The sequence below is a fragment of the Protomyctophum bolini genome (genome assembly GCF_963924005.1).
Source record: "Protomyctophum bolini genome assembly, chromosome: 1".
NCBI lineage: Eukaryota > Metazoa > Chordata > Actinopteri > Myctophiformes > Myctophidae > Protomyctophum > Protomyctophum bolini.
The window spans coordinates 52,862,337-52,880,953 of NC_137862.1; the positions used below are offsets into that span (position 1 = coordinate 52,862,337).

At 41.5% G+C, this 18,617-nt stretch overlaps 1 protein-coding gene across 1 annotated transcript in view; it reads left to right on the forward strand.

Annotated features, from left to right (window-relative positions):
- Positions 1-1,200: 1,200 nt before the first annotated feature.
- The window catches only part of LOC308320840 (leucine zipper protein 2-like), a gene marked incomplete at its 3' end in the record, with an annotated part of 206,596 nt that continues 189,179 nt past the window's right edge, over positions 1,201-18,617 (forward strand). The window contains exon 1 of the mRNA XM_080771530.1: positions 1,201-1,343. Within this exon, the coding sequence (XP_080627656.1) occupies positions 1,282-1,343 (62 nt within the window). The 5' untranslated portion in view covers positions 1,201-1,281. The remainder of the gene's footprint in view (positions 1,344-18,617) is intronic.

Here is an 18,617-nt window from a genome sequence, read left to right on the forward strand (position 1 = left end):
CACACTGTGGGAAAAACAGCATCTGAAAGTTTGATGGGATGCATTTTTACACGTCAGTGCTGTGACCACTTTTACATTGCATCTAATGAGCGATCGGTTTCTTTTGACCCCGACCTGCGCGCACATACAGGTTCTTAACTTGTACTGTATGTGACGTTGTCTGGAAATGTGTCAATTGTCAGTGTCTAATTATTATGGCTAATATCAACACTACTACTGTTTGATTTTCCTTTTTAGGCTCCCAACTCGTTTTCAGTATGTGGAACTTCTGTCAACCCTAAACCTGGACTACCCATTCCTCAGGGAAAGCATTGGGTCTGGCTATGTAAGTTTTTATTTGTTCACGTTGTTATTACCTGCATCGGTTCAATTCTATGTGTCGCTGTTAACCAATGAAACTTGGACTGGAAGGAAGCAACCTCGTCAGACATAGACAGCTGAGGTTAATCCAAGCACCATGGTAAAAACTGTCAATCTGTTTTAGCTGAAAACTAGTCTGTGCAGAATGAACATTGGGACCTTTATGCTGATACTGTACATTTAAAGATCCAACAAATCTTATCCTATTGGATTTTTTTATAGGATTATAATCCTATAAGAAAATATCCAATAGGATTTGTTCCAAAATCTTATAGGATTTTTTAATTGGATTTCCAATAGGATAGGAATCGGAATCCTATTTGGGCATTTTGACTAGGGACAAACACAAAAAGCTGTGCATAGGAAGGGCTATAACGTCCCTCAAAAAAGGGAAAAGATAAGGGTTGAAAGGGGGTCTTCAATGACCCCATGGTTTGCTTGCACTCATGGCTGCCAGTTTAATTGTTCTGCTGTCTGAGTCTCTGACATCAAAGGTAAGAGCTGTGATTTCACAGGAGCATCATCACACGCACGCAGAGAGAGAGAGAGAGAGAGAGAGAGAGAGTGAGAGAGAGAGAGAGAGAGAGAGAACCTCTCGCCAATGGCTGCACCGAACAAGGCTCTGACATCACTGCCTCTCTCTCTCTCTCTCTCTCTCTCTCTCACTGTGTCTAGCAGGATTCAGCCCCTCCCGTTCATTCCCATTAGCGAGTCTCTCCGTGTGCCATGGCTGCCTGCGTTATTTAAAGCCACAGATCCTCCCTCCTCTCTCCCAGTCCCAGCCACTGTGTTGCATCTGTCTGCCTCACTGCTTGTGTGTCTGTGGCGCGTGCGAGGGTGTGCTGCTAACAACTAGAGAGAGAGAGAAGCAAGCAACTGATTATAGGAGAGCGAACGGGAGAGTGAGACCACAGCACAGCTATGAAATTCATCCAAGCTCTTGGCTTGCTGCTCCTCTGTCCGGCTGTGAGCCTCAACACTAGGTAAGTCACACATAATAACTCATAAATAAGAAGAGATGTTTTTTTTTTTTTTACGTCTGCTTCAGCTGCCAGTGACTCAAGTGAAACAAAAGGCGTGTAGCTTGCCATGCATACACCACCGACTACTGTAGATTTCATTCATCTGAAGCTATGTTTAGTCATATCAAATCTAGGTTGTGCCTTTTGGGTGTTTTATTTTAGTGTATTTTTATTGACTCTTTTCTTTGCTGGAGTTTCTTTGTTTTTAACGCTCTGAGTGGAGCGATGAAAGAAAAGCTTATCTGTTGAACCGGGCTGCTTTCCTCCTTATTGCCAGTTGTGGGCAGATTAAGAGACCCTACTTACAGTGTTCTGAATGCCCATGATGCCTTTCTCCTGAATTATCACGGTCATGGCTTTGTAAAACTGTTCTGAATGCCGGATATGCCTTTCTACCGCATTCTTATACTGTCATGGCTTGTATAGGAGACTTTTACTGCCTGCAGTTTTGGCAGCGAGTGAGTTGGAGGTCTGCACTGAAGAGAGAGGAAAGGAAAGGGAGACGTGTTGCAGTGTCTTTAAAAAAAGAAAACGGTGTTTGTGTGTGCGTGTGCGTGGGCGCGCGTGCGTCTGCGTGCGTGCGGAATAAAGAATTGGACTTGAACTAGAGTAAGTGATGGACTGAAAGAATGGTGACGGAGGTCTGAGTGGGAGGATGGATTAATCGCTTGATTAAAACAATCATTCCTCGTCTCAACCACAGCTCTTCTCACAGCCATCCATCCATAAGAACCATCCATCCATCCAAGAACTCAGCAGGGCTTTCTTCCTTTGTTAATATTAGTACTGGTATTGATGAGTATTGATGATAGCAGTTGAATGTATACTCATAAGTCTTAAAGAGTTTTAGGTTGATGATGGAAGAGTATTAGGTTTATTACAGCAGATGTACACTAGTTAGTCTTAAATGGTATATTACAGTGATGCTGATAGCAGTTGTGTACTATTTACTCTTATTACTCTTAAAGAGTATACTGGCTTTACAGAAGCGCCCAACGGGGATGAATTCAGTTTGGCACTTTGCAAACACAGATAAGAAAACATATCGTCGCTGTGGCGGGTGGAAACCTTGTATGTCCAAAAACGTGTCCAAAACGTTACTTTTCAAGAAATGAAAGAGAAACAAAAAATAATAATACAAAGATATCCTGTGTTCCAATGGGTCCAATTTAGTCAGAAGCCCCTTGGCAATACTTTTCATTGGTTATTATTATATCCATAAAGCCCACAGACAAGACTTATATCTACTTTCGACCTGGCTTATTTTGGGCATGAGATTCTAGGCAAAATTCTAAATGTATGAAGAGAAAAGCAATCTTTTGCTATGTTGCTCTACACTGTCATACGCCGAAGTACAGGGCATTCATTTACAGAACAAACAAACAAAAAACACCGTTGAAATATGGATCTACGACGTAAAAGGCTGAAATATGGAGATACACGTTTTCTAGACGACATATTATAATTAACTGATGCCAAACAAACATTAGACAGACTGGTCTGCTGGATTTGCCATTAAGCGTTCTGTGAAAGACTATTTCCGCTTCAGGACTCACTGCAGATAACAGTATTATTGTAAGAGAAGTCAAGGTTATTGTTTATAACCAGACTTTTGTCAAATGTCAACACCATGTATAGAGTCACACTGATGCATATGGGTCGTAACGATATAGTAACTGCATCGAAAAATCTATTTTAATTTCAAGAATCGAAGTATATCGAAATGAAAACGGCAACATTGACTATGTATCGTAGCCTATCGTGTCGTATTGTTTTGCAATGGAAATCATCGGTATCGAATCGTTTTGCTATGCAAATCATCGTTTGTATCAATACTACATTGATACGTCATCGAGGCCTGCCAAAATACATTTTAGTCGACTAAAATCTCATGACATTTAGTCGACTAAAACTAGACTAACGCTAAAACATTCCAGGTGAGTAAAATGTGACTAAAACCAAATGAAAACTATTCATGGTATTCAAGATTAGAGATGCAATACATGATGTTACAACTGTACTATATGCTCTTGGTGGAGAGAGTGAGGTTTCACTCATTGATCATTGATCTCATGATCTGAATCGTCATGTTTATTTACATACATTATCTTACTGGTTTAATTTCTAGCCTGTGTGAAATGCAAACATTGCTTTTGGGCAGAAACCTCTCATCTTTTTCCGTATGTCCTCCTTGATCATACTATACAGCGTCACACAAGAGTATCAAAAGTAGCAGATCCACAAGCTCGAAACGCATTGCAAGCTTGTATATCTGTTACATTTGCCATTTATTTTTTATTTGAATCATGAAAAGTAACAATTTTGGACCCATGAGTTTTCCACCCAACAGAGACAATATTATGGGGTTGTGGTTTATTTTGAGTTTTCTTTCACATACTGTAGGCTGATTTTTACACTATAAACAATGTCAGGACATCCTAATTGGGCAAAGTGTGTGTGTGTGTGTGTGTGTGTGTGTGTGTGTGTGTGTGTGTGTGTGGGTAATTCATTGGGGATCTCAGGGCCCATTCGCAGCGCGGCTGACCCCTGACCTTGTGTGTGTGTGTGTGTGTGTGTGTGTGTGTGTGTGTGTGTGTGTGTGTGTGGATCAGTGCAGATTGTGCCTCTGGAGAGCGATTACATTACCTTGTGAAATACAATAACACAGACTAATAATCACTGTAATGTTAGATCATCTAAAGGGGGCTGATAACCTCTCTATGCAGTTAAGAGCGTGTTCCCATATTTTACTTTAATTAATACCTTGTGTCTGAAACTCTGAATACATAATCGTGAAGTATTGTATGTTGCTGTAGTCTATGTCTGGTAAAGTCTTTATGTATCACTGTCATGTAAATCCTGACAAAGTAGAGTATGTATAGCAGGAAGAAATATTGATAATGTTTTGGGAAGAAATATTAACTGGAGCTGCTATAATAATGTTCACTCACTGTCCTTGTACTGTATGATATAATTAAATTCATATTATTAGTTACATACTCTGACCTGAGAGATTAAGGAACCGCAGGTATAACCGTGACTCAATGTCCTGGAATCTATTACAGTTTGTGGCCTTTAAGAGACTCTAGTAAATTAATTCCTGTAAACATGAAACCATCCTTTGAGAGGAAACCACTTCAGATATACTAGCATACACCACTAAAGCATTATTATCATTTCAGGAAATGGCGAATAAATTAAGGAACCATGTGTTCCAGTGGATTATTTAGTCACAAGCTCTTGTTAAATACTTGTTATTTATAATACGCACAGACACACTTAACCGCTTCCAAGCTGGAATTATAGGTGAAGATGAACCCATTTTGGGCAGGAGCCCCTTTTGGTGTTTTAACTAAAGCATTATGTTATACTTTGGCTATGTTATACAAGCTCATAGCACGCCACCAAGTGGCGCGCTACGAGCTATTTTTGAAAAATCGAAGAAGGCTTTTTTAAAATTTCGACGTCAGGCCTAAATGGGTTAAAAGGTTATTTAATTGTTTAATTGTTGTTTAATTGTAAAAACAGCAGACCTATACGCCAACAACAACAAAGTATGACATGGGGGCATTAGTAGGAATATGGAGATACGAGGTTTCAGCCCAAAAAGCAACAATACTGTAATACTTGCACTGGAAACATCAGAGAGCGATGATGAAAACCCCTTTCGTGATTTTCTCTCAGACTGTGAGATTTCAGAATAAATAGGAGGACCTCCTTTTAATTTCTCTGCCGCAAGTATCGATTACAGCATAGAGCTTGATTGAGAGAAAGCAAGAAATGTACAGTAACTGTAATGAATTGATCTGTATTTTCCAGGCCCAAAGAGAGGCGTGGTGCAGAGCTCGTGCTATTGCAAAAATCAATTGGTACTTATCCAGAACAAAAGGCTGCATTGACACCGAGTCCCACGCGTACCCACCGTCCACCTCTCACCCTATACAACCGACACCGATTTACTCTTTTAGAGATACAAGTGGTGGAAAGTAACGTAGTACATTTACCGAAGTGATGTACTTAAGTGGAATTAAGTGCAGCACTCGATGGATGGACTTGAACTAAAGGCTTGCAGTAACACTGAGTCCCGTTATGTGCATCCACTGTCGACCTCTCAACCACTGGAAACAACACTGTTATACACGTTGAAAATGTAGCAGAGCCTCCATCTGCTTGATGACCAAAAAGCCTGCATGAACATTAGGCATGTAACGATATATCGCGTATCGCGATATATCAATGTTATATCCGACGATATGTATCGATTTATTTATTAAAAAACAAATCGATAAAAAAAAAAAAAACTTTTTCATTCTTTCTTTTTTTAGGGGGGGGCTATAGTGTGTGATAAGAAATGTCAGCTGTAATCATATTCCATCATATTCACATGCTTTTGGAGAGAAATGAGACAGTAGAGGCCTGGAGAGGGGAGCTGTATATGTGTCTGTGCCCAGGTGATGGTCGTTATTGATGCTCATTAATACATCGTGAAAAATCGTATCGTGAACCTCATATCGTGATACGTATCGTGAGTTGAGTGTATCGTTACATGCCTAATGAACATGCCTGTAATGATATATAATTCAGCAATGTTACTGTATGACGTAAAAAAAAAAGATAGTTAGAGTTGTGACTATAAATCCATTGGAAACAGATATCTTGCATCATGAGGTGCAATAGTTATAGTTAGGCATAAAGTCCCCAGTAATGCATTGGTATTCTTTGTAAAAATTGGAAGAGCTGTCAGGATTCATATAATGAGCATACATATAGCATTCTAAAAGTTAAAACTATCTCCTTCTGTAGTTTTTTTTCTCTTTTCTTCGTGGTGCTGTGTTGTTGTGTGGAAGACACTATACAGAGAGCTGTCATAATGCATATACATTGACAACATGAGCTGGCTTTAAAGGTATATTCAGCGATTTCACTCAAAAAACCTTAGGTTTCGTTTTTGGCTAGGTGGCAAAGCCTTTCATCCAATCAGGATAGAGAGCCAAAAACGAAACCTAAGGTTTTTTGACCCCCTGCAGGGGTTAACTGGGGACAGGGAGGAACTCCTTATATGGTCAGCACACTCTATAGTAGAGAGGATTATCACAACAAAACAAAAAAAATGTTTGTTATTAAAAGTGATATTTGAATTATGTGAAATCACTGAATATACCTTTAACTTGCTCTGCTGACACTATGCTAGTTGATCTGGAAAACATGCTACATCATGTAGCCTACATGTAATCATTTAGATCAGGGGGCATGCCCACACTTTGTTGAATTGAGAGCCACTTTCAAAATGACCAGCTCAACAAGATCTATACCCACCAAAACAATATCATCCCGTTGCTGAAATTTGTTTAACAATGTACCTGAGGGGGTATATCTTAGCGTCGCTGGCGTTGCATATACAGTACAGCAAGACATAAGAAAAACACACTTGTAATGGTGAAATGGAGGGGAGAATGGAATTGGTAGGGTGTTGTTTTTGTATGCATAACGTTGTAATGCTACTGACGTTTGTGCACAACAATCTTGAAAACAAAGTATTGTGGGTTTGAGCTGACAAGTCACCTTAATTCAAGTGTCAGAATCCCCAGAGTTATTTTTTAAATAGCCTATTTAAATATGCCATGCTGTGATCTACCTGCACATGCCTTTGTGATCAACTGGATGATCACGAACCACCTCTGGGGCACCCCTGATTTAGATCTACCTTCTTACAAGACACAATCAATTAATTGAATCAAGAAGGGAGACATTAGGTCAGTGTTTGAATGAAACGTGTCATTGTATTAAATGGAACTGGCATGGCATTGCAAAATTGACGATTACAATTTTGATTTGCACTTAACTATACGCGATATACACAAACGTACGTTCTTTCAAGTAGCTGAAATAATGTGTGACACTGTGGGGGAAGTAAGAATTGACCGGAGGTCAAGTGTGGAACACAGGGGGAATTAGACCCTGCTATCGACCAGGGGGGGGGGATGGTAATGTCTTTAATCTATACATTGATGGACTGCAGCCTTGTCTGGCCAGCGACCAGCAACTAAGAGAGAGCAATCTGCCAATTCCCCTGACCATTGTTTAGTGCCCGTGCTTGATGAAAGGACCGGCCATTTTGAACAAATAACGCTTGCCTAAGGAAACGTGGAATGCAGTGTTTACTCGAATTGTGTGTCTTCCAAGCAAACCTCTCTGTAATGAACTTCAGTGTGATTGTGCACCGTGTAGTGAATGTCCGTCATTATCTAAATTCATTGTTTGATTTGCTTTACTAGTGCAAGGCAACGTGAGAGTCTGGAATGTTTAGATTGACAAGCTTTATTGCCGAAACAATGCTATGCTTTGCAAAGCGGCGTTTGAATGTGGAGTTTCAAAGGGGCTCGTCTGACTACTATAGCGAGAGAAGCTTTTGTGATGAATAATATTACGGAGACATTCTCCTGCCAAGACAATAAATGCTTCACTGGTTGTGGAACTTTTTAATTAGTTTCAAAAAGTACAATATTCAGCATGAATTGTTTGGTTTCCTATTATCTCAGCTCGAGCTAAAGTACTTCGGCACAGTGGCAAACAGACCGACCTTCCATGAACTCTGATCTCGTCTTAGAGACCAATGGTGTTCAAAGTAAAGGCTGTGTATCCCCATGGGTACCGCCAGGGGGCGCCAGGGTGCCAATTTGGAAAGGGAATGACAGGAAAGAAAATGTTCAAAAGCATTTAACCCACATTTTGCGCGGGAACCCCTTTTGGTGTTAGCATTATGTTATGCTTTAGCTATTGAAAAATAGCAGATCTACAAGCTCATAGCGCGCGCTACGAGCTTGTAGGTCTGCTATTTTTGAAAAATCGAAGAACGACTGACATAGAAACATGGCTTTTTCAGAAAACTGTCAGGATGTAGAAGACATTTTTAGAATCTGATCTCAGGTCAGAATGGGTTAAGCACCAGTGAAGTAACTCAAGAATATTCAACATAAGGACTACAAGTGGGTTTTAGTTCATTTACTTTTTTTTACATTAGATCAGCTCTATAGCCCTGGTCCAACTGGTCAAGTCTCACTGACACACTGCCGGACTGCACCCATCCACTGCTCTGTGGCAATTTTCCCACTGCCGTGCGAGGCTTTAGAATTCCCAGAGAATAAACAAAACGACGTAACTATACTCACCGAAACAAAGCCTGCTAGACCTTGGTAAGAGTCTATTCTCAAAGTGTCTCAGCTAGGTCCCCAGCTTCTCTCTAAAATGCACTGTTTTTGTCATGAAATAAAATGCATAACACTGGCTCTGCGCAGTCACAACCTGGAAAATGCCACAGTAGAAGAAGTTACTCTGTCCGATACATTGCTTTATTAAAGTGGTTTCTCCGTCAAATAAATCATGGCATAATATTATTATGGACTGTAATTCCTTGTGAATACATTACATGCATGTTGCATTCTAAATTGGACACTTTCAAAAACAATTGGGACCCTTATTTAGATCATAATTATTGGACCAACATTGTCTGTCACAGTACTTGAAGGTTTTCCGTGCCAACCTTAGATTTCTTATATGCCAGCATTCTTCCCTATATGCTCTGCTCTGGGGTGGGGGCTTGTCTGGGGGGGGGGGGGGGGGGTGGTGCATACTCCACTTTGCGTATGCATGGGTCTGCTCTTATTGTAATGATTTGGTTATTATATGTATTTATATACTGTATGGATGTATTTCCTGAATGGGAGTCTTCAAAAGCCACTTATTGTCATTATGGTTTATTGTTCTTGCCATGTCTTTGTATATTCAATCTTTTTTATTTATAATAGTGTTGTGCCTGAGCTGTTTTTCTTTTGTTGTTTGTTATTATGTTCTTGTTGTGTAATGTCTGTTTGTTGTCCTTAGATTTGTTAAAACCAATAAATATACTTAATTAAATTAATACTTAATTAAGAGAGAAGCTGGGGACCCAACATCACCATGGTGACCATGCATGCATGGGTTTGAAACAAATACTTATTTCATGTCTAGACATCCAGACCACTGGTTCTCAAAGTGGGGACCGGGGACCCCCAGGGTCCTCAAGAGGGTTCCAGGGGGTTCCCAGCAAAAAAGTTGAACATTTTAAACTTTCAACACTTACAGTTTGCCTACAGTAGGCCCAGATAATTTTTTTGGCCATTCGAAAATAGCCGATCTACAAGCTCACACGATTGGCTATATTTTCAAACCTTGACACATGTTTTCTCTTATATGGGGATCCGTGGTTAAATCAAATTATACATGTCAATCTGGGAATCCTTGATATGAAAGGAAAGGTAAAATGTTTACCCAGGGTATAACTGGACTAAGCTCAATAACTTGTTTACAGCCAGGCCCCCTGCTCATAGAACATTTCATGGTAGAGGTTCAATGCCTTGCTCAAGGGCACTTCAGCGGTGGTAATTTTAACGTGCCATTTCGGGGATATACGAACTAGCGACCTTCCGATATCAAGACCGCTCCGCAAACCGTTCGGCCACCGCTGCCCCATAAGATATGATATATATATACTGTATGATGATATATGATATGACATATGATAACCACTACTCTAGACAGCCTGATTTCTTTCCAAGTCCCCAAACGACATCTCCAAGAGCAGAGCGGCGAATTTCAAGGGTGGAGCTGGTGGCGGCGCCCTGAAAAACGATGGGTAATAGAATGACATTAGTGTGTGGCGACATTAACCCATTCTGAACGGGAACCCATTTTGGGTGTTAGCATCATGTTATGCTTTAGCTATTGAAAAATAGCAGATCAACAAGCTCGTAGCGCGCCACCGAGTGGCGCGCTACGAGCTTGTCGGTCTGCTATTTTTTTGAAAAATCGAAGAGCGACTGACATTTTTTTTTAAATCTGATCGCAGGTCAGAATGGGTTAATCAGACCAGTGTGTGTGTGTCCAGTGGAAACCTCGTGTGAATCTGATCTCGGGTCAGAATGGGTTAACGTCCTCGGCAACACAAAGCAGAATGTTGAATGATAATTGGACTGCGAAGGACACCTCGTAATGGGGCGCTCCATGGCAACCAACCCTGGGCTGCATGACAGTAATGAAGTGGTCTATACAGTAAACAGAAACCTTGGGGCCGCTCTGACAAATGGGAAGGTAATTAAAAGGACAAGACAGCCATGATCTTGCGTGAAGAATAGCTCACATGTTGTTTTTTTTGGTAATATTCACCACAGCGTTTAAGGTGCTGCTTGACTGCCATACAACACCTTCCTCCTGTGAAGAGACGGTATAGTTAATTCCACAGACAACAGGACACACATGACAAAATGACAAGCAGAAGTTGATCTGTTCCCATGCAGAACAAGCGTCGTGCCTTTTGGCTAGCACATCTGTCTGTTACAGTACGTGTGTTATGTGTCTGACGCGTTGGTTATGACTGGAGCTGCTGGGCCATATGGAGGGAAAAAACCGATGACATTCTATGGGCGGCTATAGCTGAGTGGGTATAGAGGCTGTCTGCATGGTGAAGCATGTGTCTGCTTCGCTTGCCTGGTTCATGTGTAAAGTGTTATTATTTTTGATATATAGATTTTTATTCATGTTATTATTCACCATTCATGTGTGGGGGAATGCATGCAAGTTGTTCCATTTATACTGGCTATATGTGGCGCAGCTCAGCTATATATCGTATATCGATATATATATATCGATATTAATCCCGACGATTGAAATAATCTTTATTTCCCCTGACTGTAGAGGGGAGCTGTCTGTGACTGTAGAGGGGAGCTGTGTGTGTCTGTGACTGTAGAGGGGAGCTGCGTGTGTCTGTGACTGTAGAGGGGAGCTGCGTGTGTCTGTGACTGTAGAGGGGAGCTGTGTGTGTCTGTGACTGTAGAGGGGAGCTGCGTGTGTCTGTGACTGTAGAGGGGAGCTGTGTGCGTCTGTGACTGTAGAGGGGAGCTGTCTGTGACTGTAGAGGGGAGCTGTGTGTGTCTGAGTGTAGAGGGGAGCTGTGTGTGTCTGTGACTGTAGAGGGGAGCTGCGTGTGTCTGTGACTGTAGAGGGGAGCTGTGTGTGTCTGTGACTGTAGAGGGGAGCTGTGTCTGTGACTGTAGAGGGGAGCTGTGTCTGTGACTGTAGAGGGGAGCTGTGTGTGTCTGTGACTGTAGAGGGGAGCTGTGTGTGTGTCTGTGACTGTAGAGGGGAGCTGCGTGTGTCTGTGACTGTAGAGGGGAGCTGTGTGTGTCTGTGACTGTAGAGGGGAGCTGTCTGTGACTGTAGAGGGGAGCTGTGTGTGTCTGTGACTGTAGAGGGGAGCTGTGTGTGTCTGTGACTGTAGAGGGGAGCTGTGTGTGTCTGTGACTGTGCCCAGGTGATGGTCGTTGATGCTCATCAAGGAAGGCAATTATGTTTCTGCACTGTCAAAAGTAATGCTACTTCTTTTGCAGTGTAGTTAAATAAAAAAATCTCAGGGGGGAAGATAAATCATATAAAATAAAATAAAACTGTAATTTTTCTTTAAAATATATATATATTTAATATCGTGAACCTCATATCGTGATACGAATCGTATCGTGAGTTGAAAGAATAATCAAATCCACACCAGTCGTCTCTCCAATCTATCATCCCTTCAAACTGAAGTAGGCTAAGGCTATATATATCGTATTATTCTCTTTCTTTAACTTTTCTGATCATTTTCAGGGCTCTACAGCGTATTTCACTCACATCTCACATGACAACTGTGCGAATGAGAACAATAGGTTAGGAGAAAAGTGTGCGAGCAAAAAAAAGACAATTTCAACTTTAAATTGCTTTGTTTTGTCAAAGGATCATGTGAGTTAGGCAAAACATCTTTGAATCATATTTCCCCCACAGTGAAAACCACTTACTAAGTAAAATAAACTTCAAAGTGATGACATCCACGGCGCATTTAGATCTTTCGCTCGTCTCTAGCATTTATTTGCATGAGAGAAATGCAGTGATACAATGTGGTTGTGAAAATACACGAGAGTGAAACAAATGATCCGTTTTTGAAGGTGATGAACCAGCAAATCGCTTTAGCTGAAATTGAACAAGAGACAGACGCATGCAAAAATAAAAGAGCTAATTAAATTGTCAAGCAAAGACAGATATGAATTGCAAGATTTGAAAAGCACAGCATTGTAGAACAACATAATGTAGAATGGCAAGTAAGACAATAATAACTAATTCATCTGCTGTAGAAAAGCAGACTGTGTGTGTGTGTGTGTGTGTGTGTGTGTGTGTGTGTGTGTGTGTGTGTGTGTGTGTGTGTGTGTGTGTGTGTGTGTGTGTGTGTGTGTGTGTGCGTGCGTGCGTCAATAATAGTGTGAGGGAGATGGAAATACTTTGGATGTTAATACAAAGTGGGAACACACGACGATATTTAATGAATAATGTAAACCCTAAATACTCCCTTGACCAGGGTCCCCCAGGGGTCTAATACTTCCGGTGATAAGCCTTGACTTTTTTACAAACGGTTACAAGGTGTTTTTACTTGATACTGGGGTCAGTTACAAGGTGTTTTTACTTGTTACTGGGGTCAGTTACAAGGTGTTTTTACTTGATACTGGGGTCAGTTACAAGGTGTTTTTACTTGTTACTGGGGTCAGTTACAAGGTGTTTTTACTTGTTACTGGGGTCAGTTACAAGGTGTTTTTACTTGTTACAGTGGTCAGTTACAAGGTGTTTTTTACTTGTTACTGGGGTCAGTTACAAGGTGTTTTTGTGCAGCGGGGTGCATACAGCGCCACCTGTAGGTGCTCTCAGAGTTGTTTTGAAGTTGAAGTCTGGCGGCGTAGCATTAGAACCAATTTGAGGACATTCTTGTGCCGAACGTTTTGGCTCCTTTTGGTGTGTGTCTTTATGCTATTGAAGTATAGTCTGATGGCAGCTTTAATACAAAATAAATAAATGTGATCCCTGATTTTAATGTGTTAGTTACATACTGTAATGTTAACCCATTTAGACCCCCCCCCCCCCCCCCCCGAAGCAAAGATTTTAGTTAAAACGTTCACTCTGAAAGAATATATTCAAAGATTTGTTCCACATTTTCACGGGTTTTTCAAAAATAGCAGACCTACAAGCTCATAGTGCGGCACTCAAACTAGACTAACACTATAGCATCCCAGGTAACTAAAATGAGACTATATAACTAAATGAAAACTATTCAAAAGACTACGACTGAAAACTAACATCTAAACTCGCTGCCAAAAATAACACTGTACCCGTACGCCATGTTACGATAAATGTGACTTCTTCCTTTTCATATTACGAAAGCAGGGAATCATAGCAAAAATAATGATATATGAATTACTTAGATTGAGTGAATAGTTTTGAAACTACAGCCCTATATAGAACTTAACCCATTTTAGGCAGGAACCCCTTTTGGTGATAGCATTATGTTATGCTTTAGCTATTTAAAAATAGCAGATCTACAAGCTCATAGCGCGCCACCGAGTGGCGCGCTACGAGCTTGTAGGTCTGCTATTTTTTTTAAACTGTCAGGATTTAAGACATTTTTCTAATCTGATCTCAGGTCAAAACGCGTTAAAGAACCACCATTCTTCTGTGTGTTAGAATCTGATCTCAGGTCAGAATGGGTTAACTGTCACTGTTGGGGGTGACTGACAAAGAAAGGTCATTGGATGTTTTTATCCTCGCATCAATCAACCTATCAGTGTTGGTTCATGAAACCTCGGGGGGGTTGAGGCGGACGTGGGGGGTGGGGGGGTTTATCATTTCCCAACAGCCGAGGTTTGACACCCTATAAGTGACGACTCTTGAAGAGCAAATCTCCATTAGACATGTCACGTCACCCGGCTTGTTTCGCTTTGAGGGTTATGCAACTCCCCGCGGGAACGTCCACCGATCGATAGCGACACTAGGCCGCCACATATAAATGTCACGCCGACCGCGATGATGTCATCGTCCCCCCCCCCCCCCCCCCGACCATGGGAGTATATACACACCACAGTCACACAATAAGTCAATCTTATTTTCTATAGCAGGGGAGTGTTGGGGGGGCGGGAGGCGAGGCAGGTTTTATATAAACGTGAAAACAAACACAGAGGAATCGTATTATTCTTATGCCATGACGTGACGACAATATATCCATTGATCACTGAAAAAAGTAAAAAAAATAAAAGCTGAGCACTTCTTTTGCTTAAATTGTTTTGTAAATGGTTCTGTTGTCGATGATGTGGGAAATAAGTCCACAGAATGTTGTCACGTTTGATTAAAAATGATTTAACCCATTTTGGGCGAGAACCCCTTTTGGTGTTAGCATCATGTTATGCTTTAGCTTTTGAAAAATAGCAGATCTACAAGCTCATAGCGCGCCACCGAGTGGCGCGCTACGAGCTTGTAGGTCTGCTATTTTTGAAAAATCGAACGACTGACATATATAGAAACATAGCTTTTTCAGAAAACTGTCAGGATGTGGAAGACATTTTCAGAATCTGATCTCAGGTCAGAAATGGGTTAATTCAGTGTGTCCAGAAGCGGGGCTAAAACATATTATCGCACCACACGACATGACATAACCATAAAAGCAGAGGCATATGCATGCACACCCCCAACAAAGCGAAAACCTGGTAATAATATGTTCTCCTTGGAGGAACAGGCCCTGAAGCCGATGTCAAGGCAACACGTATACAGAGGGGCAAGACAAAACAAACAAAATTTAATAAAAAAAACAAGATCCATGCAAGAGGGGAAAAAAAAGATTAAAATACACAGTAGAAATGGATTCATATTGTATACATATACACACCCGCTGTCAATCTGACCTGCCTGTATTTCATTTCCTCTCCTTTATCAATCCCCTCGACGGTGCAGCAACACAGCCACGCTTCCCTTTTTTTTTACACCAAACATAATATCTGCTTCTTTTCCGTGAAGGCAACGGGAAATCTGAATCCTTTTATCAAGCTGCGAGACGACTGCTATTTTGTTTTTTATCTAATCAATCCCTGAGCATATATTTCCGGTGTCAGCATCCATCTTCGCTGACAAGAGCATGATTCCGTTTGGAGGCCCCTGCATGCGTGCAGTCACCCTGTTTCTCTCCCCGTGTTCAGCCCATGGCACACACGGCTGATACGCATGTCATCATCCACTGCGTTGGGAGAAGATTGCACTCCAGATTTGCATTGTTCCCAATTAACCTGCATTGTTCCCAAGTAGGCTGCTGGCGCCCACACTCAAGAATATTTTTCTTGACATTTTTATAGCATATACACATAAGGGTAGGTACCCTCACAAAAAAACATGCAGTAATCCTGGTCACGGAAATGATGGAGGGGAAAGGAACTGGTTGGAATAACGTGTTCCTTCCACGCGCTACGTCCAACCAGGGAAACTCTCCCCTGTCAGCTATAAAGGAGCAACTTGGACACTCGGGCATGAAGGAAGCATGAGTTCAAGTCCGTTGCTCTCCCCACACACACACACACACACACACACACACACACACACACACACACACACACACACACACACACACACACACACACACACACACACACAAACATATATTGCACTTGCATGTAAACAAAAAAAATAAGGCCTAATTAAAATAAAACATTTGTGTAAAATTATGTCATTTTCAGTTCTGTTTCCTTTCCGTGTAGATGAGCAGTTGAATAACAGTCTAAGTGCATCATTTATTCTGACCCCTCCCCGAAAAGGCCTACAGCTGTCCTGACCTGATAATTAGTGTGGACTCAACTGCTCAGATAATGGTCTGTATGTCTCCCAAAGCTGGACAAAATCCTACCCCTAATACGCAAGTCTTTCCAGTCCAATACAAACCATCCAGGGTTGATTCGCTGGGGAATGACTCAGTAGGGAATGCACGCCTCTGCTTTTGATATCCCCCAGGCCTCTAAGCATGGTCAGACAAATACATGTATAGTATTTACTTAAGCAATATTACACGAGAGGGTGTGGTTTAACGTGATTATTGCCACGACAGTGATGCGGTCAGGAACGAGACGTAGTCAAGTTCCGCAAGCATTACACCCTCAAGTGTAACATTGCAATTCTACAACAGTTACCCTTAAAAGTAAGAAAATCGCTGAAAAAATATATTGTTTTAATGACAGATGTAGTCACTACGACCACAAATGTCACTGAGTTTGCTAGCGTTCTGGGAAAACAGAGAGCAGCTGAATTCTTTGTTGTAGAATTATGGGTAGACTGAATGATAGTATCTCGGCCGTCTCACATGTTCACGACACAAGGGGAGACGTACGGAGCACTGTAGGAGATCAGCCAGAGAATGGGAGCAGCAACACAGTGCGGGCATTGCAAGTCTCTGTCGTGACGAGAAGAGAGCTGAGCCACAAGGCAAAGCTTCTCCAGATGCACCGAGCAATCTTCCAGTTTCCAACTCTCGACCTATATATGGTCATGAAGCGTGGGGTCATGACCGGAAAGAATAGAGATTGCGGATACAAGCGGCACCCCCGAAATGAGTTTTCTCAGCTTGGCATCTCCCTTTTAGAGATAGGGTTGAGGAGTGCAGTCATCCGCGAGAGACTGTAGAGAGTGTAGAACTGCGGGGGATTTAGATCTTGTCAAAGGTCATGTCACTAGACACGGGATCTGACACTTTTTTTTTTCTTTTTTTATCTGAAGGTTAAGATTCAATGTATCCCCTGAGCAAGTATAGGCAAGCTCTATTAGCTCAATGGTGAAAGAAAAGATAAACCTATACACATCTGCACTTGTCAGTACAACAGCACAGATAACAGGATTCAAATCCAAGGTACAGTAGGAGAGGAAAGTTACATAGTGCGGCATTAACCCATTTTGGGCAGGAACCCCTTTTGGTGTTAGCATTATGCTATGCTTTAGCTATTGAAAAATAGCAGATCTACAAGCTCATAGCGCGCTACGAGCTTGTAGGTCTGCTATTTTTGAAAAATCGAAGAACGACTGACATAAGAAACATAGCTTTTTCAGAAAACTGTCAGGATGTGGAAGACATTTTCAGAATCTGATCTCAGGTCAGAATGGGTTAATTCAGTGTGTCCAGAAGCGGGGCTAAAACATATTATCGCACGACACCACACGACACAACCATAAAAGCAGAGGCATATGCATGCACACCCGCGAGCTTGTAGGTCTGCTATTTCAGTAAAGTCGAAGAACGACTGACATAGCTTTTTCATAGAACTGTCAGCCGTCAGGATGTAGAAGACATTATAGAATCTGATCTCAGGTCAGAACTCAAGAATGGGTTAACAGCATAAACACTGGCATCCTTATTCCGCATCCTTATTCTTGCGTATAGACCGATACGATCAGAGATCTCCACCTATATATACCGATAAAGTCACCACTCTGGGGGCCACCGGTGGCATTAATAATGTCCTGGATCTAAGCTAACACTTTGGCAGCCCGCAGTGATTCATTCATTTCCACAGTTGTCGCCCATGTCTTCAATTCCTCTCTGCTGCTTTTCTCCACTGTTCAGACAGCAGTGGATACACTGCTGTCGCTGAGGCTCAAAGCAAAACGAACGGAGCAGCAACACAGTGAATCCCACAGTGAAACAACACGAAAACCTATAGCTATACAGATACAGTAGTAACAGTACAAAACATTATTTGAAGATACAGTGTGTGTGTGCATATATATATATATATATAGGACACAGTATACTGAAAGATTAATGCAATCTTGGACTCAATCTCGGATCCATTCTCAGCATCCCTTCTCCTGGGTGCTAATTCACCGTTTAGTAATGCAGCTGATGCGGTGGTGCAGATCAGTGTGTAGTAGGTTATATCACCATGTACTATATTCCATGTTTGCAACCCTTGGCTCAAGACCGCCAAATTCAAAAGGAAAACATCAGCGCGTGTCAACTGCATAATCCTGGTATAATTCCCAGTCCCTTCCAGTGTTGTTTTTGTCAGCAGATTTTGAGTTTTGAGTTTCAGTCATAATAGTCCCTTGAATAGTTTTCATTTAGTCTTAGTCACATTTTAGTCACCTGGAATGTCTTAGTGTTGGTCTAGTTTTAGTCGACTAAATATCTAAGTCTACAGTTGATTTAGTCGACTAAAATGTATTTTGGCGGGCCTTGATGCCGCCGTAATGACTGTTTTTACACTTGCTGAAAATAGCCGATCTACAAGCTTACAACGTGTAAGCTTGTAAATCGGCTATTTTCAGCATGCAACCAAGTGTACAATAAGCAATAAGCCACTCGAGGTCTCAGGTTACCGGGTA